Source organism: Antrostomus carolinensis, unplaced genomic scaffold (genome assembly GCF_000700745.2).
Source record: "Antrostomus carolinensis isolate BGI_N321 unplaced genomic scaffold, ASM70074v2 scaffold7326, whole genome shotgun sequence".
NCBI classification, from domain to species: domain Eukaryota; kingdom Metazoa; phylum Chordata; class Aves; order Caprimulgiformes; family Caprimulgidae; genus Antrostomus; species Antrostomus carolinensis.
The window spans coordinates 63,935-86,922 of NW_010322432.1; the positions used below are offsets into that span (position 1 = coordinate 63,935).

Below are 22,988 nucleotides of genomic sequence, written 5' to 3' on the forward strand. Positions count from 1 at the left end.
TGGTACCTGCTCAGGACACTCTCCTCCTTGCTACAGCTGCCATCACTGTGCTCCGCAGCTGGCCACTGCAGTGCGCAAGCTGGCTACAGAGAATGTACACAGGGCCTCATCCTACGTGCACAACTGTAAAACTCAATTATTTTAAAAATGTGAAAGGATCGGGGTGTGCAGGTCTGGTAGGGAGCTGATAAATGGAAATGATCAGCCTTTCAGGGGAGAAAGGGATGGGATATCAGTGGAGGACTAACTGGGTAACTGGCAGTTCATGAGAGCAGGGCTTGCACCTTCATCTCCTCTAGCACCAAACACAAGACCCTTACCCTAATTTGGGCCCCTGGGCACGACTGCAGTGTAAATACTAATACTAACACTAACGAGGCTCTTCTTCTCAGTTTGTGCACATGCTGTTTTCCGAGGCTTGGGCAGAGTGTGGGAAATGGCCTGTCCCACTTGCTGGGGCCCTAGGAAGATATTTTTTATTTAGTGTAATGGAAGCTGGTGTCAGCTGGAGTCAGAGGTTTGATTTTCCATCTCAGCGAGTATAAATGTTTGGAGATCTCCCTTGGGAGGTGAGCCCTGGGACTAGTGCATTAATCAGAGAGCCCACTGCTGCGAAGCGAGACTCTCTCAGAAAAAATACTCAGTTGAAAAGGTAAATTATTAAAGTTGCAGCTTGTGTCCATGTCACATCTAATGGGAATTACAGAGCAGATGGAGTTCTAGCTAACTGTGAGGTTGTTGTATTTAGGAGACTTGCTATTAGAATGCACTTTCCAGTCAGAGAACAGAGGGACATGTGTGTTTATTGATAAGTTTAATAGAATGATGGAATCAAAGTTTGGAAAGAGATTTGCTGCAATATTCCTGATGTACAGAAGTGTAAGGAAGTCTGTGAGCGTTTTCAAGGCACTGATGGTTCTAGGTTGGGGCAGGAGGTGCTTTCAAGTTCCAGAGGCAATTGCTGTGCTCCCAAAAACTGCCCCTGAAAACAAAGGCAAACAGATTATAGCGTGTTACTGTAATCGGTGCACGAAGGAGTGACATTCATGTTGTTACTTGTGTGTGTCTGGCTCCAGCCCCTCCCTGACAAAAAAAAATTAATACATTTCCTTCTGTAGTTTTTCTGAAGTTTGTAGTGTGCCAGTGGTCCTGGTTTTATTTTAAGAATTTGGACAGTAATGATGATTAATTGGGGTATTCAGAAGTGTTGCATCAAACCTACAGATAGGCTTCAAATTCAAATTTCAAAATACTTAGAGATGGTCAAGTATTGATTTGCCTCTGCACTTTGGACTTGAATGTGAATCAGCTTGAAGAGTGTGTAGAGCTGGCAGCTTGGGTTCACCCCTCATTGCAACACAATCCCGTAGTGCTGTATCCCATATCAAGAAGTCACAAGTCCATTGAAGCTGGTGGCAGAAGTCCCATTGACTTCAGGGGGATCTGGATTTTCTCCCAGGAGTTCATCCCAGAGGACAAATTTTTAAAGCTAGGGCCCATATAAAAATGTTGGCACCAAGGCTGAGAAACGAAGGGTGAATGCTGCAAACACTGCATGGCATGGCAAACTGCAGGTCTGCTAATTGAAGACAATCAGTGTGTTGAAATAGGAGACTAACCGGAGTCCAGAAAAATCTCTCAGGTTTATAAAAGGGCAATACACAGGCAGTACCTAGACCCAGGTGATAACGTAGATAAACACAACACGATGAAATGTCAATGCGTGAGTACGGTCTATATTCACCAAAAGGATGCTCATCATTTCCTGAACTGGGTTACAGATTGTTAAACTGGTCACAGGAATCATTCTGTGGGCCATGACAAAATAGACAAGGAAAGACAAAGTTGGGGTTTTTTCCCAAGATAATATCACTATGGACTGGCTTTTGCGACTATCCCGTATTTTACATTTGCTAGTGGAACATTTTGAAGAGCATGTTTCAAAGTCCAGTTGGTTTCATGCCAGATAGTCACTCACCTATTTCCTCTTGAGATGGTGATCCAAAAAGTCAGATTATCCTATTTTTCTTAATATTACATTCAAAAGTAAATTACAATAACTGAAGCACACTTAAAAGAACTGGAGCTCTTTCTAATTATGTGTAACTCCTGCCAAACACTTGTAAGCAGACAGCATTAATTTTTTTCTATAGGAGAGTTAGAAAAAAAACCATGTGAGAAAGTGGTGAGTTTCCGCTTCTGTAGTAAACGTTGGTATTAGTTGCTGTTATGTTTTGAATTTAAATCTTTCAACAACCGTTTTGAATAAGATCCAGGTACTTTTTTTCCAGGAAGATATGTTCTAGTGTAGACAGTTTCTTTACCAGTGTGTGTAATAGATGGTAGCAGTGACAAAAAATAACCCAGAACACAACTCTAGTGCTGTGCAATATGAATTGCTGTACAATATGCATCAGGTCAATAGATTTTGGGCTGTATGATATGATGCAGAGTTCCAGTTGTTGCTTTTGGCTTTTTTTCTGGATCATCACTGCAAAGCTTCCACAGGAGTTTGCTTAAGGAAGATCTAGGTAAGAAAATCATTATTGGCTCTTAATTAATCAGACAGAAAGTAACCTTGGTGAGCACTCACACATGGGTCTCTGTAGGCTCTCTAGGCAGTAAATGGCTATTCCCTTCTCAGAGGCTCTGAAATGCCTGACTGCTAAGGCAAGGCTACCAGCCGAGTTCCTGATTTTTGGCAGTGTTGTGCATGGCCAGACCAGCTGTTACCTCTGCAGAACATGAAGTCCTTCCTTGCCCTCCCCTTGTCCTTCAAACATAACAAAATGGAAATGCAGAAGCAAGAAGATAAGCTGCTGCGGTAATGTTTCCTCACTGGCAGCAAGACAGGGTGAAGCAACAGGATATATGAAGGGTTTTCAGTGACATGAAGAGTAAAGTTCTGGACTATTTTCCTTCAGTTTAATCTCTGCCACCTGCCAGGAGGCTCCTCTGTCTTTGAGCCTGAGAAGGCCCCATTTTGTTCAGTTCAGTTGGATCACTGCATTTAAATATGTGTGTAAAATAACAACAAAACCCCATCTGCATGAAACCAAATTTGATATTCTCACCCTCTCTTAACGTGATCCCATGAATTTCTTGCATTGTTGTGTCCCATGTACTAAGGGTCCCATGCAGAGAGCAGACAATAACGCAGCGAGAAGACAGATGCTCTGCTAATGGGAAACCAAGGAGAAGAGAGTCTGTGAGGGATTACAGGCTGCCTGGGGTTGGAATACATTATTAGCATAGCACCCAATTCAGAAATTAGTTTTCAGAATTAAATGCCTGAAGCATTTTGGCAAAAAAATCCTGATCATCCCTCTCAGAAGTCCTTAAAGCATAAAAGAGTAGGAATCTGGAGTGTAGGCTGAGCAATCGCATTCAGTGACTTTGCAATGCTGTTAACAGTGAATTGTAGTTTTTACGGCTTCATACCATTACCAGGGCAGCAACTGCCACACCTACTGAAATGTAACCCACTTGATCTGCTTGCACAAACCTTTAGCAGGTTTTGAACATCCTCATCAAAGAAGAAAACGGGCCTGAATGAGATTCCAGGGTCTGTTTCCAGGAGGAAGGTTTTGTTTTGTTGAGCGCGTAACAGCAGGGAAGGGCATCAGCCTCTCCTTGGGCACGGTTAGGCATGCGAAGGAGAAGAAGCGACATGTCTTTTCAAAGATCTGACATTGCCTAAGGTAGAAACTTTGGGTCCTGAAGCCTTTTTCAGACATGCTATTTTCTGAGTGGTTTTTTTTTTTTTTGCTTTTGAAAATCACGATGAGAACATCAAGCTATAAAAGACCCTGGGTAGACAACCAAGATGGGTTACAGGACTGAGGGCAGACAGGAGAAATTGTTTCTCATAGTACTTGGTGGGATTATCCTCCATGCATAATTGTTCATTATATGCTCAAAATTCATTGTTAATTTCTTTTGGATATATTGCATATCAGACAGAAGAGTTATAAACCCCGAGATTATCCCAGGAGGACACTAACAGGCCTAAATATTCAGGACAGAAGGGGACTTGTTTTCCTCTTACATTGAAACAAAGAGTCTTGGACAGAATCATTAGAGATTTTTTTGCCCATTTGATAATCAAAGTATAGTGGACAGCAAACAAAAGAAAAGTTCAGCCAGCCAAGTCTTCTACTTTATTTTTACTCTTCTAGTCTAACATAGTTAACATATTTCTCAAGGTTTATTTAGTTTCCCAGAGTCTTATTTTATATAAGTATCATTGAGGAGCTTGACTACAAAGTCTGGATTCATGCACGTAAAGTGAGATTTTATTATCCTGGGAGAGAAGTCAAGGACAAGATAAATATGGGGGGAAACAGTTGAGACCAAACTGAGAAATCAGGAAAAATAATACACCAGCTCTTCAACGTGCACTTGTTTTATTTGCATCCTGGTAACTAGCATCTTATTTCTGAGCCACAGAAGTGAGAGTAAAGGGTAGCACTTTACTTTCAGCTTTGAATTTCAGATCTGTTCTTTGTATAACAACTTCTTTCAGTGTTTTTATATCTGCCTCATGTGTGTCTATAATGAATATTTGGGAAAGTTCAAAATTATGCTTCTTATTGTCTTGGGTACAGACTGTTTGTAAGCTTCTGAACATTTCTGTCTAGTTTGAGATTGGTCTACATTTACATCATCTTACTGGTCTGCCAACGTGGTTTTTTTCAAGCCCAGTACTGCTTACATCCCAAATGAAATTGTACGTAGGAAATACCACATGTACAGGAAGCATAACTGTGACTTAACTTCTCCACTAGTGTCTTGCCTATCAGCCTGTATTACTTTACTGCTTCACCTCAATCTGTTTTCCACAACTCCAGATTGTGAGGAAGGGCTAGTGTGTGCAAAAGCTTTTTCCCCTCAAATTATGTCAGTAATAAAAGAGGCTACAAGTCTGTAGAGCATAACTTCCTCTTGCCGTTACCTAGCTCACAGGCTCTGGAGGACCAATGCTTCTTCACCCAGCCACGCCGGGAACCCGCCATCCGTGAGGCTCTTAGGTGTGCTGACAGATAACAAAGAGGCCACTCTGCCTTTTCTGCAGTCTGAAGTAACTCACAACTTCTCTGTCGTTGCACACGCAAGATTTGTGAAGGTTAATAATAATTGAATGCTTCAGAGATTGCCAGTTTTAATATGTTAAGACTTCTTTTGTAAGCTCTGCTTCTAAAATCGAAAATTTAGCACGACAGCCCCGTTTGAATTCTCAAAGTTAAACTGCAAAGCAGAAGTTGACAGGTGAGCTACAAAAATGTAGAGAAAAATCATTTATTGTTTACCTTTAAACAGCAGCATCCACAGCTGCCATCATGTAGAAAATGGTGCTGCTGGGAGCCAAGGCTGTTACTCTTTTCCAGTCTAAATAGATATAAAGCACCAGCAGGGCTGAATTCAAACTCCTGATCTCACTGAGTCAGGTCTTCAGTTTGTCTGGGATTGATACTGTGCTCAGAAAAGAGTGTAGTGGTAAGGACAGCTCCCCGAGCCCGTGAAGTATTTAATCACTGCTGTTAGACATACTGCTATTTTGCAGTCTTGTTAATTAGGTAATCCAGTTCTGGATGTGTTTGACAAATAACACTTCTCTTGTTAAAAACAAATCATGGTTTTAATTTAATAGGGTTAGTCATATAAAGAGTGATTTTGTGTCAGCAAAACCTTTCTTTCAGACAAACAGTGTAATTTATGACAAACTAGTTAGCAATAAATGACATTAATCTGACCACTATGCCATTCTGTTGCTGGGGAATAATGTTCCCTCTTAATCAATAGCTGGGTAAATTGTCCTTTGCATTCCTTATCAAATGACAGCCAGATGGTACTGGTAAATTCATTCCAGCGGGATTTTAGAATTAGCTGGGTTGTCCTATTGTTAATCCTCTGCTGTCTGCACCACTAGGACCTACCCACCTGTTTCCAGTAACCCTCGAGTTTGCAACCTTAGGAAATAGTCTAGCCAGATGGTTACTCAGATACAGTGCAGCCAAGAAGCATCCTAAGCAGTGAGGCCTTTTTTCTGCATCAGTAAGAAGAAGAAAAAAGCAAAAGGGCAGTATGTTGCAGAAGCAGCCAGTTAGGACTGCCTGCTTCTGTATTTGTTCCTCAACACCCTGGTCTCAAGTGATGAAGTGTCAAAGTTTCTTAAGATTGTATGAGCTGTGTTCCTAGTAAATTTGGAGCTGTGACAGATGCCATACCATCATTTACTGACTTTCTGGGCCCGTCAAAGTGTCTGCAAGACCTTTTCCTTCATAATCACTTTGTTGCATAGCAACAATAATTTTGTCTCCAACCTATTGATCTGAAATAACATGTAATCCCCTCACAGTAATAAAAAGGAAAACATAAGGCAGCTCTAGGCTGGGAACCACTGGCTTTTGAAGTGAGGGGACAGTTAATCTCCGCTAAATCAAGGAGGGGATGGAGCAAGCTGTAAGCTCTGTTGAGATGAGGCTCTGAGGATGCATTAGGTGCCTGAGCCAATTAACCTGTGCTCTGGAAGAAGAGTCCAGTTTACACTCATTGTGGATATTCCCCATTCCCTGTCTTTTATCCTGTGCAACTGAAGTACATGTCAGGTGAGCCTTGCTGCAACCTTAATTGCTGAAATAAGCATCACTGTGCAATACTACACAAAGGAGTGGGCACCCCTTCCCTCTGGCTGGAAAGTGCACATGCAGCACTTGGCTTACATGGAGCTGTAGCAGGTAAGGGTAAAGTTCAGCCACTGCAAATACCAGTTTCAAAATTACATGGCTGGAGTTCTTCAGGCAAACGGCTCTTGCCTGTAGCGTAGTTGTTTGGTAGGTCAGTCGTCTGGCCTGATAACCTTGACATTTTTTGTATACCTCTAAACACAGGACTAAAGAGAGACTTTGGCATCTGAAAGGGGATCTGCTTTGGGGAGGCAAGGACAAAGTTAAGGTCAAAAACACTCAGGCAGGGAACGTAGAGCTTTGGTTCCAAGTGGGCAAAGTATCTCCCTACTGCCGTGCCCCAGGCACCAACCCTGAGCTGCTCTGCCACCAGCCTGCCCAGCATTCCCATTTCCCACTGCAGGCTGGAGCATGGGCTGATGGTTGAGGTTTGTGTCATCTTTCTGAGGGACATTACTGTTGCCCACATTGTGCAGTGAGCCCAAGCTCCTACAACTGGACTTTTAGATTTTTCCCTGCATAAAAAGCTTGGTATCCACAAGACAGCTAAATCCTCCTTGGGCCTGTCTTCGTTTTCCTAGCCTGCCTATAGCACTGAGTGAAATGTAGGTCCAAAATCTGAGGTCAGTAAGCATCTGGTCACTAATTAGAGCAGGAGTCAGGAGGTAAGTCCTATGTTATTTACTTCCCCAACAATAACAACAAAAAGAGTGAATTCAAGCTAATTCCAGCACATCAAACACAAACTCACCAAATAGGCTTCGAAAATAAAAAACTTAAAATAATATTGTTACATTGGAAATCTCAATGTTTGCAGTGGATCAGAAGGCCAAGCTGGTGTCTGAGCATGCTGCAGGAGCAGAGCAAAGGCTTCTGAGTCATTGTCTCCCAAACCTATTGTATAGTTTGCTATCGTATACAGTACTGGCTGGACAATAGTGCAACGTTCAATTAGAAGGTATTTCTGCAGCTAGAGTGGCTACTAATAATCCTTTCTTTTCTGTCATGTGAACAGTATTCAGGTTTTCAGCAAACAGCGGACAAGTGCTTTGTTTGTGGACACCTTATAATGGAAATGGTAAGAGACTTAAATTCCTAACCACGGGGTAGCTTGCTTTTCATGTGCTTTGGGTAGTGCACTGTGGGACATGGTGTTTTTCCCTAGTTGGGCTGTCATTGTGTCTTCCCTGCTGTCAGGGTGATTTTTGAAACTGAGGCAGTCAATAAACAAAAATACCTTCATATTCTATTACTACTAAGTGCAGTAAGTTGGGCTGCTTCTACCTGAGATCATGAGAGGCTGTTCTGCCACATGCCAGGTTGTTGGTTTTTTTTTAAAAGATAAATAGAATTTTAATACTAAAAGGGGAAAATACAGAACAGCTTTTTATGAGAACATGGTAAAGGAAAACAGAGGCTCTACTCTAAGAATAGCAAGAGCTCTGTCAAGGGGATGGAATCTGGGCTAGAGAGAAGGACGTTATCAGTAATCCTGAGGTTTGTAGCCTGCTCTGTGATTTGCTTTATTTACCTTCTGCCACTTGCTCCACATCAGTTAAAATGCATTATTGCCACAGGGATTTGTAGGGAGCCAGTAGTCAGTTACTTTTATAGTAAAAAAAATCAAAGGGCTATGGGGTTTGGGCCAGATACTGCTGGCATCATTTCAGTGGGTGAAAGTGGGAAGAATTTAGTCTGTTCTTCCTAAGCAGAAATTCCCAAACAAAATGAAGTGGCTTGCACATTGAAAAAGTGCATATCATGTAGTATATCTATTTTCCTCTTGTTTTAAAATGTATATGAACCTCGGTATGCCCAATAGAAGTAGCTATTGCCTTGCAAACATGAAGGTTTGGTAGGAGCTGGAACAGAGACTTCACTAACAAGGATTCTGGCTCATATCCTGGCACCACTGGTTGGACGAGGATATTGTTTGTTTTAGCCCAAGAGCAAATTTCTAGAGTTGTGTCATGCTGGGAAGAGGAGGGCTATCCATGCTTTGAGCTGGCCCTTAATTGCAGAATCCCAGGCAAGAGTCCATAATATCTTGTTGGTGGAGCACAGTAGCTGGAAGCTTGTCAGGTGCTTGTCTGTCTCTCTCCCACCAGCAAGTGTGCTCTGACAAAAGGAAACAGCTCTGGGAGCTGCAGGAATAAGCCAGTGTTATTTGCCCAGTTCCTCTGCCCTCAGCAGTAGTGGTGCCAGTGTACAGCTGAGGAGCAGAGAGCTGCAGCCCCACAGGCCTGGGCACAGCTCAGGCTGTTGGTGGCTGAAGGAGGAGCTGCTGTGTGGAAAGGGCTGTCTGCATAACCACACCAGGCTAACGCTCCGTTACGTACCTGCCTAGATAGAAACACCTGTACAGAGATGAGCTCTTTCTGACTAGGAACAGGCTTGCAAAGCAAATGGAGTCTGATGCCACTCACTGAATAGAGAGCTATAGGCTTCATTAGAGGGGAAAAAAGGTTCAATTAAACCGACTTTGTGCACTTTCCCTATGTGCCACTTATTTCCTGTTGATTTTTATTCATAGAATTACCTACTTGGCCGTGAGAGCTTGACCCATGGAGATTTTTCATCTCCATCTTATTAGCAGCTCCAAGCTGAGCACTGCTGCTAGCAGAAACTTCTTGAAATTACCTTCCAGAAGTATTTCTTATACCTAAAACGTATGCAACTGGTGCTATAACCTGAGAGCTGCCTGAAGATACCATGTCTCACTCTTCCCAGAAGCTTGCTCATGGGCTTGGTACATCCTCCTTGATGTCCCAGCGCCACACTGAGCATTACATGCGAGGACAGCAGGAGGGAGGGGATCTCTTCTGTAGCAGTGTAGCTCAGGCTGCATCAGGCCTTTCCACGAAGCCTTTAAAATGCATGGGAAAAGCTTGGGCAGATGGATGGATCTGTATCCAAAAACATGGACACATACAGAACTTTGACAGAAAGCGATGGGCCCCTACATCTGAGTCATAACCAGTCAGTAACTGGGGTGGATTAGGATCCTTAATTAATAAAGGGACACTTATATTTCCTTGTTTTGTTACTTTATTTTTCAAGTTTGAATAGTGACTGGTTTGGATTCTGTCTGTCACATCCTGTTAAGTTTTGTGAATTAACTCTGTATCCCAGTAACTTCTATTTGGCTGCAACAGATTTTCCAAGAAGCGGTCTCTGAAGCCGTTTTTAATTTCTTCTGGCAGCATTGGCCCTGCAGAGCTAAGACTGATGGGCGTTTGCCTGATTTTCAGAGTTCTCTCTCTTTATTGGGAGCCTACTGAAACCCGCTGAAATAAGCAAGTTGATTGTTTTAAAAGGCCCCTTGCTGACAGATCTGCAGAGTGGTAATTTCATCCTGAAGTGCTTTTCTCACTGTCATTATTAAGAATCAGACACAGCAGTATATGGGGGGGGGGGGGGGAATCATGCATCCACTTACTTTGCTGTTTGCTTCTTAAGATTTTACAGGCCCTTGGAAAGTCCTACCATCCTGGCTGCTTCCGCTGCGTGGTGTGTAACGAGTGTTTGGATGGAGTCCCTTTCACTGTAGATGTGGAGAACAATATTTACTGTGTCAAAGACTACCATACGTAAGTATGCAACGCCATTGCATGCTTGGAAAAATTGTAGTAGTTAAATTATTGGTATAGTTATAAGCCTTGTAGTAGATAAAAAGAGTCATTCCTGTTTGCTCAGATGTCCCTCAAGTGCTGCTATCACATGTTGCATTTTTAAAGTATTTTAAAGTTATATTAAAGGTCACTTCATGGGCCCAGTGTGGCATACAGTGGCCATTTGAGGTTGAGAATCAAGTTGTGTCAGAGGTTGTATTTCTTTGGTGGCTGTTTCTCTGCTTCTTTCAGGACTTGCAATACTAATTAGATCAGAATAATTCTGCAAGTGATGGTAGGTTCTGCTGTTTCCAAGAGTCATGGTTCTGGTAATGCATGACACTGGTGAGCATAAATTAGGTTAACCTGGACTGGACCGTAGACATGTAATTAGCAGCTCTTACTAGAATGATTTTAGCCTCACCAGATAAGAAGTTCTGTGGTTTAAGTGATTGCTTTTGGACTCCTTTCTGCTCCTGCTCAAAGGCAATGTGAACACTCTTAACTCCAGTCAATCAATTACTCAGCTTATGCAGCAAGAGTAAATCCCTCTGAACTCAGCCCTGTTGGTGCCAAGTTGACAGTGTTACAAGGAGAGTGAATACTGGCCCAGTGATTGTCAGAAAATGCTGCTATGGGTAATAAGACCAGTGGATACATTTGGTTTAAGTAGGTCCTGGCCCCAATCAGCCCTTCTCCTGTTTAGCATGGTTATGTCTTCCTGACGTCAGATGGTGACAGTCCCCAAGTCAGGAGCTGCTTTGCAGTCACAGCAGTGAGTCTCTGGGAGAATTTGAATGGCTTGATGAGTAAAGGAAGGTGAGAGAAAGGGCATCTGTGGGAAGAGGGCTGGATTTATTGTGCCTAGAGGTCAGAAAGATGTAAGCAATAAAGCTGGGGTAGATCAGACTCTTCCAAATCTTTTCCCTGAATATCATCAAACATTTGGAGATGTTTCAAATCCTTTGGATCTACATTTTGCTAAAAAACAAGGCAGGGTTAGAATAGGTCCCTTGGTTCTACTTTTTGAAGAAGCTTTACATGTGATTTGAACACTTTCTTTTTGCACCCTAGGGTTTTTGCACCAAAATGTGCTTCCTGTAACCAGCCAATCCTACCAGCACAGGTACGTGTTAACATGCACTGACTCAGTAGAGATAACAGCTGTTGGCATATGAACACTTTCTAAAAACACATTAGATGCTTTTCCTCCCTCTTCCAGAATCTATACTATGTCAGATAGTAACTTAAATACAGTTCAGCAGTAATGTCACTCCCAAACATTCCCAGAGGTTGTAATAGTCATCCTACTTATGCAGCATAGTACTTTGTATCTTTAGGGTGCTTTCCAGGTCTTAATTAGGCTGTCATAAATCTCATTTAATTGAAAGCCCTGACTGGGGCTCCAAGAACAACCCAAGAAGTAAAGCCCTGTTTATTTTTAGACCTTTCCATTAGCTCAAGTAGCAATTTTCCTGGTCTGCTACGTTTGCATTTCTGATGTGGATCTGTTAAGATGCCCAAACTTGAAAAGACATCTGAGGGTTACCCTGACCCTGTGGAAAGGCCACACAGTCTGTCGTCCTGGGGGTGGCAATGTAATGAAAGTGCTTAAAGGGGTGGAAAAGGCAGCAGAAGGGTTGGCTAAAAGGGAAGCCAGGTGAATGACTTGCTTGCAACCCCAGCCTACTCTGACAGTATAGTTAGCACGGGAAGACTTCTGTGTTAAGACATCCCTTTTCTGCCTGCCCGCAGTGGTGCTCCCTCATACTCTGATGGGTGCAGGACCCTCTGAGTTCCCATTGCTGAGGTCACCAGCCAGCTTATTTGTAAGTGAGGGCCTCAGCACCTCCCTCGTTTTCCTCTTGTCACATTTATAGAGCCAGAGCTCGCATCCTATAAGCTGCTGTGCCCCAGTAAAGCCTGTGGCTAAGCCTCTCAGCATGCCCACCTCCATCACTCTACACGTTGCTCTCCATTTGTCATTATTCTTTTCTGTTAAATGGCCAAGTCTCACATAATTAAACTTTATAAAGGCTGAGCCAGAGCTGCTTGTCCTGGTGATGGGATGTGAGGAGGAAAGCCCTATGTAAATTTCACTAGATATATGTCTTATGAAATGACTTAAAAAAATAAAGGGCGGGGGGGGGAAAGAAGAGCAGTCCTACTGCTGACTCATGTGATGGCTACCAGGATAGATTCCACATTCTTTCCCATGGAGGTTTCTTAGGCTAGTTCAAGTCTAGTAGTGCAGGTACTAACTTGCCCACAGCTTCTCTCAGACATAGTCTACGTCATATCTGATGCTCTAACCACACCTGGAACTGTAAACAATGTTAAGGCAAAAAATTTAATGAGCTCTGTCTTCAGAAGCTTCAGAGTGGATCAGGGAAGGAGTCTGTGAGGTTACAAGAAGGGTATGGGCTGCTCTGCAGGGCCTGGGGCTCAGCCAGGAATTACACAACTGCAGTGCATCCACCCTCATGCTGAGGTTGTGGCCTGTGCACTTAATTACCTGCTGGACTGGTATGTGAATCCCTATGGGGTTTGCAGTGACATGTGCATGTGCAAAATAGCTGTGCAGCAGATGGTGTGAGGGGAGCACAAGTCCTGGAAAACTCAGGCCAGGATGTCTACAAGGAAAAGTTACCCTACCAGCAGGTCATGGTAATTTGTTCAGATCCTGGGTGCCCTTGGAAAAATTATTTGATTTCAAGACTAATTTGTCCCTTGAGGATGAAGTTCTAGCTGCACTTCCCAAATGACTTCTACAGCTTAGATATGTCAGACACCCAGGCTGCTGATGAACAGCAAAACCAGCAGTGCAGTGCTGCGCACCAGGGGACAAGACCCTTAGCGGTCACAGAGCTCTGCTCTGCAGAGGACACGGGCATCCCCCAGGGAAACAGCTCTCCAAAGCAATAGCTTGGGCACTTCAAGGAGACTGAGAAAACACCACTTACAAGGCCACTCTTACCTCCTCTCTGCTTCCCCAACAGGGCTCTGAGGAGACCATTCGAGTGGTGTCAATGGACAAGGACTACCACGTGGAGTGCTACCACTGCGAGGTAAGCATCGGGCAGCACTGCCAGCACCCCGTGGCCAGGCTCTGTTAATAACTCACAGCCTCTGGGCAGTGCCTGACTCGCACCGCAGGCTGCACTTACTGGCTCTTGCACACCTGGGCAGGTAGGGCTCTGCTCCAGGGCTCCTGGAGGGAGGCAAAGGGATGAGCACTAGCTGGGCTGCAAGTGGTGCTGCCACCTCCAGTACCAAATTATTTGTTTATTTTCCCCAGTATATTAACTTCAGAAGCTGGATTTGGTTGTTTGGGTTGAATTTTCTCAGTACTTCCAGAGGGGGAGATAACAAAGAGTAGGTGCTGGTTCTCTTTTTCCTGTCTCTGGGTACAGCTTACATGGCTCTGATCTGAGGAGACTTCAATTCACATTGCCTGTGCAGGGAAGGACCTTCACTCCTACCCTGGAAGGCTTTTCTAGAGGATCTGTATTTTGTCTGTGCTAAATGAATGTTGATTCTTTACTAGAAGAGAGAGGGGTACCACTGACTTTCTGTCACTGTTTGGGGAGTAGTTTACACAGAATCACAGAATGTTAGGGATTGGAAGGGACCTCAAAAGATCATCTAGTCCAATTTTGTGCAGAACATTTAAACATTTATTGGGGCAGATCAAGTTGTGGGATTAGTGCTCTCACTTCAGAGAGGAGAGCTGAGTCCAGTCCTAGCTGTGCATCTGGGAGCATGAGGAGAGAAACAAACTCTTTAATTTGAGATCATCCCAAAACTCTCCTTTTGCTGTAGATCTGGCGCTCTGATAGACCGTGCAAACATCTGCACAGATCCTAACTGTGCTACCTAACTGTCTTAGCACCAGAGGCAAAAAGTGCAGCAATACTATCTTCCATGCACTTTTGCCCAAAGGTTTTACAAAGAGACTTTGATTGAGGGCAAAAATAAGAAAATTCATGGCATCTTGAAACTTATGTGAACCTAAACGTAAGGAAGACCCCCATCTACTCAGCTGTCTCCTTCCAACAGAGATACCTGAAACTCCGTTCTTTTCTATTAATTTTTAAAGATAACTTGGCACAGGAAATTCAGCATTTTGGAGAGTTGTACTGCCCTCCTCCTTCTTCCCCCATCTATTGCTTTGTGCAGGCTTCACCTAAGGTGACAGCTCCCTCCCCTTCTCTCTCAGGCTATTGACTTTATATTAGAATGTCCCAATGGGGGTTTATTTTCAGTTCTGTTTCATTATTCATTTCCCCATTCTCCTTCCAGTTTGAGGCAAATCAAGCTTCCTCCACATCTGCCCAGAAGGGCAGAGTGCATTTATGTACAGAAATCAGGGGGTTAGCCGTGTGGTAACGGGGGTAGGTTACTGCCTCAGGGTCTCAGTTCAGGCTCTCAAACTGTACGTGCTGGGTCACTGCTGTCTCCAAATACTGCTAGAAAAGTTAGTGCCAGTATTTTGAGGTATCCACATGGAGACTTTGCAAAGGCTATGACAACTTACGCAGCCACTTCTGAAATGCTGTTTATGTCACCATCACCTGGTGGCCATGCAAAGTCAGGAGTCAGTTTGGAAACTTTGCTGCTTTTCTGTATCGTCTCTGTCTTGTGCAACCACTTAACTTCTGCTGAGAGGTTCAAGCCAGTTTACAGATCAGTAGACACCCATTCTAAAACTGAAATCCACTGAGGAGGCAGGTTTTCTCATTGCAGAAAAGGAATACAATTTTGTAGCAGGAAAGAGGTGTAAACACTTGGCACATCTGTAGGGTATCTGAAATTGTTAAATTCTAATGAGGAATTCAGTTTTAAGTATTAGATAAAGGACTGTAAAGTTATTATATAACATATGGTAACACACAGAAAACTACCTTGGCAGAAACTTTGATTAAAGCCTCTCTAAACTAACACTCCAGTTTTAAAGCTTATTTTAAAAGCCATTTTTTAATTCTTATTTCAGCAGTGTACATTTTGAGGATTTTAACCTGAGTGATGAAAGATGAAAAATTATATTTTGTGTCCAATTAAAAATTTGCATCAGTTTTCAATACTAAAATGACCTATATGCCTAACTTGTTCAGTTTTTTTTTTTAACCTTTCTATTAAGTGTGCAGGTACATATTCAGAATATCTGGTTTTTCAGGACTTGTCACAGTACCAGTTTTTCAGTATTTAACATACTTGAACCATCAAATCGAAGCACAAAACTGCAACGACTTTCAAATGTCCTCAAAATTATAATTACGACAACTGAAAGCCAAGATTGTCTCTTTTGCAGTGTACACAAGTGTACACTGCAGTGTCAGCAGGCGGGGTCATTGTTTGTTGTTTTTCTTTTGTTCACCCCTGTCAGCCCTGTACTTATGTGCCAGTCCCAGAGGTACTAACATACTTCCACTAAGATGGACCATTGGCCTTGAAGTCTCTATTTCTTTTTTATTTCAAATTAGAGAAAGTGTAGCCCTGCTCCAATAGTAAAACATGTCTCATCTCCCTCTCTTCCTCCTTCCTCTCATTCTCTACTTATACTCCCCCATTTTTTGCTCACTGCCTTGTTGCAGAACTAGCTCCTTCTCTGTTCTAACCTCTTCCAGGTTGTGTGTGTCAGGGTCAGTCCTTGGCCTGGTTTTGTCTGATTTGCATCAACATGTATTAGATGAAGAAGAGACCAGAATGGGAAACAATATGGGTATTACTATAGACTATCCTGTTCGATTTCAGTGATGTCATTTTGCTTAATATGAGATAGTCAGGGGCCACCTACCAAAAACTCTGGAGGTTGCTGGCTTTGGAGGCATGGGAGGGAGCCCTCAGGGTTATGCGGGAGAGATCAATGTTTTTGTGAGATGACCTACCTGAATCACTCACTAATCTGGGTTGTATATGCTTCTTCCAGGATTGTGGCTTGCAGCTCAATGATGAGGAAGGCCATCGCTGTTACCCATTAGAGGGCCACTTGCTCTGCCATGGCTGTCATATCAGGCGCCTTAATATTAAACTGCCGTCACATCCACCTCCGAGCTATCCAATGCATGTCACAGAACTCTGAAAGACATTTTCATTGTCAATAAGCCGTTTGAAAGAGAAGACAAAAATCTAAAAATGACTTTCCTGTTCCTTTAAAGATGAGATTCCAGTAATAACCATCTAAACCAGCTATTTATTTTTTAAATCAGAGGTGAGGGGTCCTTTTCTGATCTTGTACATATGCATTCTTTTATCTAGACATTTTCACTGAGACACCGTCTACTTGAACAAATAATTCACCACTAGACTGTAACTGTAAAGAGCAGCATTTCTAAAAACAATGGTACAAAAAAGGGCTGTGCTGCACTCCCTACTCACTCTCCTTCAGTGGAGATTTCACCCAAGTAAGGAGTGCAGAATTACTTTCCAAAAGTTAGCACCTTATCATATTGCAGCAAGCGTGGTAAGATAGATAAATGATAGCATTTTAGCTAGTTTTGTTGAATTCTGGTCTTGGAGAATATGGTCTCACATTTTTAAAACTTAGATTCCCAGAAGTAGTGAATAGGAAGCAAACAAGTGTTTCTATTAGCAATGACAGTTTTCAGTATGGGTTAAATAATGTCATTCTGTGAAGAAGCATCAGGCCAGCTTTCCATCCTAGAAGGTTCCAGAGTAATCCAAAGACTATTTAGCTTGTTAGAGAACTATGGCAAGCATCTCCTAAAAACCACAGTACAGAGGAATATATCCAAAAGATTGGCACATGGGGGTCATCACAGTAGAATAAAGTTACAGACCTCTTGTAATTGCTTACCGTGTGCAAATGTAGCCATGGTTTCAAAATGCATTCATATCAGCTTGATTTGGCACTTACTGAAGAACTCATCCCTTAAACCTGTTTTTTTTTTGTTTAATAGGGTTAGCAGCCCCTTTCTATGCAAAGGTACACTTGTCTTTATACTGCTTGTTTTATACAAGACTTAATTTGTTACCATTGTTTATGATTGTATGTTGATACATTATTAAAGAGGGGGACAGTGGTTTTTGTATTATCTTTTCAGCTTTGTGTTCTTTTCTAGATGTACTTTTGAACTGATTCCGGTGATTGTCTCAATTGGAAAACAAAGTACAGTTGGCAGAAAAAATAATTTAGCGAGTCAGACCATTGAAACGTTGGTATTTTATAACAAGTATTAGATGTACATAGAATGCACACACTTTCATATTTTGCATAAGCTTTTACAGTAACCTCAGAGCTCTGGGGAAATATGTGTCTTCCATATAGGAAGTTAGATGAATCTTTTTTATGGTTTGTTTTCTACCATGTGTTGATGATTTACGTGCAAGTCACACATCTGTATGTTTAAAAAAATTCCTTGCATTCTCATGAGAATTGATCCAGCCTTCCTGAATTTATATTTTAAATAAATCCATCATTGCTGTCTTTAACTGTATCCAAAATGACAACAAAATAAAATTTGTCTGCTCCAGAGGAAGCGGAAATACCAGACCAGATTCTCCACATGTGTAAATTGGGACATTTCCATGCCAGTTCTCAACATGTCAAGAATCTGACCCATCCATTTGGGAATGATCCCAGGTTAAATTCAGCATGCAGACTGATGAAATGACTTGACTTATTTGGCAACACCATTGCAGTTTAGTTTCTTATGGTCCACTGATTTTTTCAAAGCCATTTGTGGCGCTCTTGAAAAGTACAAAGAGCATCCAATGGACACTAATTCCTAAGTGGAATAATTAATTCCCCTAACAGAACTTTTTGATAGTCTGGAATTTCCTTATGGGGGGGAGAATGGGGGCAGGAAAAATTCCTGTGAACTATTTTCTTTCTATAAGTAAGGAGCAAAAGGTATGTTTCCCAAACTTTTGCCAAGCTTCCGTTGGCCTAGATTAACCTGTCCTACTGAATGCTCCTTGGCAAAGCCTTTAAAAAGTCATTGTCTAATTTATATATAAAGTTTATAATTGACATATTTAATGTGCTAGCCATGTTTTGAAGGAATTACAGTGCAACTAGTGCCCTGATTCTACAGTGTGACCTAAGATGCCTGGCCTGCAAAAGAAAGGACATTGGGTGAACGCACTTCTTTTGTATTTGCAAACGTTACCTCGGTGTCCGCAGTCACCAGCCCAGCCTCAGAGGAAGGGGATCGTATGTGTGCCCCTCACCCAAACAGTAAATGCTAGAAAAGGGGGAAGGGGGGGAGAAGTCTTAAATTGGATTGTATGACTAGGTCAGTTCCTTAAGGTTATTACAAACATGAAAGATACCAGAGCTTCAGGATAAACTTTTAGCATCAGCTGCAATGTAATACCTTTTCCATTTAAGGAAGCTGCTTTGGACCACATTTAGCTTTTACTTGCTTGTCTTTACAAGATGTATTAAGGAACCCAAATTAAGAAAACAATCATTAAAACACACAGAGAAGGTTTGGGTCTGTTCCTATGAGCAAGTCATCCCATAACTGTACTTGCTGTACTGGAAAAGTGCTTTACTCTCCCCATATAGAAGCAGAACCTTCGAAATCAGAGTGGCCAGAGATGGTGGTGACTTACTCTGGCGTTCAGACCAGCCTTCTGCCAGTGCCTTCCTTAGCACTTTGCCTCCTTCAGTGGCAAGTTTAAGTTCCCATTCCAACATCCTTTCCAAGGAACAGCACGCTATCTTACACGTACAGGCCACACCTTTTCTTCTCTTTTTTTTTTTTTTTTGAAAACAAGCATACTGTAGAACAGAATAATATTTAACTTCATTTCACATGTTAATTTGTCAGTCTCTTGTAGTTCTACTCAGTTCCAATGTGTTAAGTATCATCTTGATAAAAATATCAAAAGGTAATATTTCAATATAGAAGAAGCAATTTGTTTAAAACCAGAAAGCAGCAGTTGTTGTTCCAGTACTTTCTATAGACAGGTGCATTCCATTACTGGATAATGAAGTACAGCTTTGCTTTTACAGCATTTAGTATAAAAACTGGAGCTTGAGTGAAATTTGCCAGGTTTTTTGGTTTTTGGTGGGATTTTTTTTCAATCAAAAAAAAATAAAAGCAAATCTCAAATAATTATGTGCTGTACTCTTTAGTGCTAATGCCAGTTTCTGTACATTGTACCTCCTGTCTGGGGAATTATGTAAATGAGAAAGCTTCTTTTAATTATTTTCTTAAGGAGTATTCTTATGTTAAATCAGATCAACACAGTTGTAAACTTTCTAGAGTTCATTTTACACTATGACAATTCTTCAGAAGCCCTTGCTGTACTTTGAAAATATTTCCATAAAGTGAAAACAATAACAACTTGTTCTCATTTGCATCAGGACTACACCTCTCCGTTTCGGTAAGGAATCTTACACAGTCCCTGCAGCACAGCGCTGTTGTGGGCGATTCAGAGTCCCTCGTGCTCTGGAGGACGTGTTCCAAAGAAAGGACCAAAATAGTAATTTGAAAACAAAACAGAAGAACGCACTCAGATAATTGAGCTTTCAATAAGCGTTTGTTTGGGTTTCTTTCCTTTTCCTTTCACTTGTGTGCACGTGTTTGTGTGTATATATTTTGTAAGGTGGAGCTTCAAAAGGAAAACATGGTTAGAGGAGCTCTTTAAGACCAGAAATTCCAGAGTAGTTAAGTAAACCAAAGCTCTAAAGGAGACAAAAGCTGCTTTCTTGTGTTTCAAGAAAAATTTAAAAGTTTGTGATTCATCCTGTAACTAATGCCGTAACTAGAGTATATAATTTGACTTAAATTAAGTTTTCATTTGAGAAATATTTTCATTTTCTTTAAAAGAATATAGTTTTCTTCCAAGAACTTGGACCAACGTTGATTTTTATTTTGTAGGAAATATATAAATTCCCAGTTTGTATATCATGTAACTAGTTTACATGCTGAAAATATACATTAGTTTAACTATTTTTGTATATATATCCTTGTAAAACTTTTCAATGTGCTTCTGTCTTTTAGTCTTTAGAATTACTTGTGGTTTTGTGTTTCAGTGTTTGATTCCCTTGATTGTTGAAGATAAAAATTGGGAAATGTAGATTTATTTATCTAAAGAAGAAGCTACTTGCTATCGTTCTAAGTTATTTAATATTAAAGTCAGAAGTTTCATTTAACCTTAGATGCTATAATCTGCTTTTTTCAATAAAGACATTTTGTAGTTATCTTTGATTTTGTAGTTTGTTACATATAAGTATTTTATTTATTATTTTAATCTAGGTGGGCACTAAAACAATTTTCAGGAGACCCTTGTATTGCCTACAGAAATGCCTAACTGGTATTAATTGATTGCAGCCACATTCATGAAAGATTTTGATCCTCCAGTGCAAGTGTTACTAATTAAGGTCTAAAATGCCCACAGCTAACATTTTGCAGCTGCACTTAGGAAAGAATTTAGCCACTCTGGCAATTTTTAATTAAGCTTTAACCAGTCTGGCTAGTTCACATGTAGGACAGGCAGTATTGAGGAACACTTCCTTTTCAAGACTCCCATTATTTTTGGAGTGTTCCAGAAGATAAGTACTTGCCTGGGCTATGAACTTGCGTAGCCTTTAGCACTTGGACCTTGGTTTGGGGAGTTTTCTCAATTTCTTTGCTAAGTCACAGTAATTCAGAAACCATGGCCAAAGCTCTGATAGGATCAAAAATATAGTTTTTTTAATATATTTTACCTTTCTGAAGCTCTTTGCCACTTTCTTGTCTCCAGCTTCATGGCACAGCTGGGAGCTTGGTCACATTTACCTTCTGCACACAGTGGTCCTGCAAGAGCAGCTGTGTCTGTCAGGTAAGAGGTTCGTCAGTGCTGGTCTCTTGTCTCCAACTGAGGCCAAAAGTGGATGCCTGGGGAAAGAATACAAGAACCAGTTTCTTCCTGGTTTCCTCATATTCAGTGGGTTTCCTTTCCATTAAGCTGGTCAGTCTACCATCACTGTGGATGTTCTTTTCCTCCAGTGACTCACAGAAGCTGCTACCTCAGTGTGATGCCACCCTCTCCTCCAAAGAGGCCTGCTCTGCAGCTCTGCCACCCTGGCTTTGCAAAATACAAATTACTTCACATTTGGAAATTAAACTTACTGGTGGTTTTCACACAATGGCTATTTTGGCAATTTTTTCTTTTGCACGGTCAGAACAGAAAGAGTTACAAATGCCACAATTGTTTTAGGGACACAGTCTGCACTTCTGTGCTTTGGGACAGATGTACCACACTTCTGTAGGACCTTCACATACATGCTATTTTCTCCCTCAAATAATTTTTCAAAAATCATTCAAAATGAGCAATTCATGCCCTCCTTGAAGAAATAAAAGGCACAAAGACTTGGCCAATTCAAAGCATTTTAACAGTGCCTCACCACATGGGTGACACAAACATAGTCAATAAAACCTAGAACATATTCCTAATGCAGCAAGAATTTATACCAACCCATAACCAGCTTGGGGAAGAGCACAGAGTACTTACTTAATTAACTGCCCCTCGTGGGCCTCCTTGCAGGAAACACGTACTGGAAAATGAACATACATTCGCTACCCGGCGAGCATGAGTCAGGACCCAGCTCCCAGAGGGGAGCACCACAGAAGTCTACAGTGTTGTAGGACTCCCTGGCATGGCAGCCGAGCCACAGGGCCCTGTGTCACTGGAAGCTGTTGCATGAGGCATGGTAGCTAAATCCAGAGGGCTTTGCTAGTCCTGCACTTCACCTTAGCAACTGTCCCCAGGTCTGCATTCATTCTTATCTGGTACAACACCCTACCACCAACACACATATTCAAAGCAATTTTTTTTTTTTTTAATCTTAAAAAATCCTTATTTCAGTCACTGATTTATTTACATTAAGTATTGGAACATGGCAACAGACACCTTTTACTTGTGAAATCTATTTAAAAGCCAAAGACAGTAGGCTGCAATTACAGCCACTCACCCATACAAGAGCTCAGACCTTGTCACTCCGTGTGGTGGATTGACCCTGGCTGGACACCAGATACCCACCAAAGCTGCTCTATCACTCCCCCTCCTCAGCTGGACAGGGCAGAGAAAATACAACAAAAGGCTTGTGGGTCAGGATAAGGGCAGAGAGAGATCACTCACCAGTTACCATCACGGGCAAAACAGACTTGACTTGGGAAAATTAGTTTAACTTATTGCCAATCAAATCAGAGTAGGATAATGAGAAATAAAAACTAAATCTTAAAACATCTCCCCCTCCTTCTTCACTGACTTTGGTGTCTGCAGAGCTTTTTCTCACATATTCTCACTTCCCTCTTTGGCTGCTGTTGCTCAGGGTTTGGTTGTTTTGGGTTCCCCCCCGCCCCATATTAAATATGTTATCCCAGAGGTGCTACCGCCATCACCGATGGACTCAGCCTTAGGCAGTGGCGGATCCGTCTTGGAGCCGGCTGGTGTTGGCTGTATCGGACATGGGGGGAAGCTTCTGGCAGCTTCTCGCAGAAGCCATCCCTATGTGTGTGTGTGTGTGTGTGTGTGTCCCAAACCTTGCCCCACAAACCCAATATAGAATGCAGTTGAGAGCAGCAGAAACCCGCAGGCTTTTTCCTGCTTGCTGCCCCACTTGCAGGTCTGTGATTTCATGGACCCTTAAAAAGCACTGAATTTGCCAGACTGTAATGCCAGTTGGTGCTACAACCTCATCTTGGGGTTCACCTACAGGTAAGAAACTTTGAAA

The 22,988-nt window shown here is 41.9% G+C and overlaps 1 protein-coding gene across 1 annotated transcript in view; it reads left to right on the top strand.

The window, feature by feature from the left end:
- The window catches only part of LOC104526691 (Wilms tumor protein 1-interacting protein homolog), a gene marked incomplete at its 5' end in the record, with an annotated part of 49,651 nt that extends 33,059 nt beyond the window's left edge, over nt 1-16,592 (top strand). Inside the window, 5 exons of the mRNA XM_029085506.1 lie at nt 7,702-7,764; nt 10,146-10,276; nt 11,372-11,423; nt 13,297-13,365; nt 16,227-16,592. Of these exons, the coding sequence (XP_028941339.1) occupies nt 7,702-7,764; nt 10,146-10,276; nt 11,372-11,423; nt 13,297-13,365; nt 16,227-16,379 (468 nt within the window). The remainder of the gene's footprint in view (nt 1-7,701; nt 7,765-10,145; nt 10,277-11,371; nt 11,424-13,296; nt 13,366-16,226) is intronic.
- Between the last annotated feature and the right edge of the window lie 6,396 nt (nt 16,593-22,988).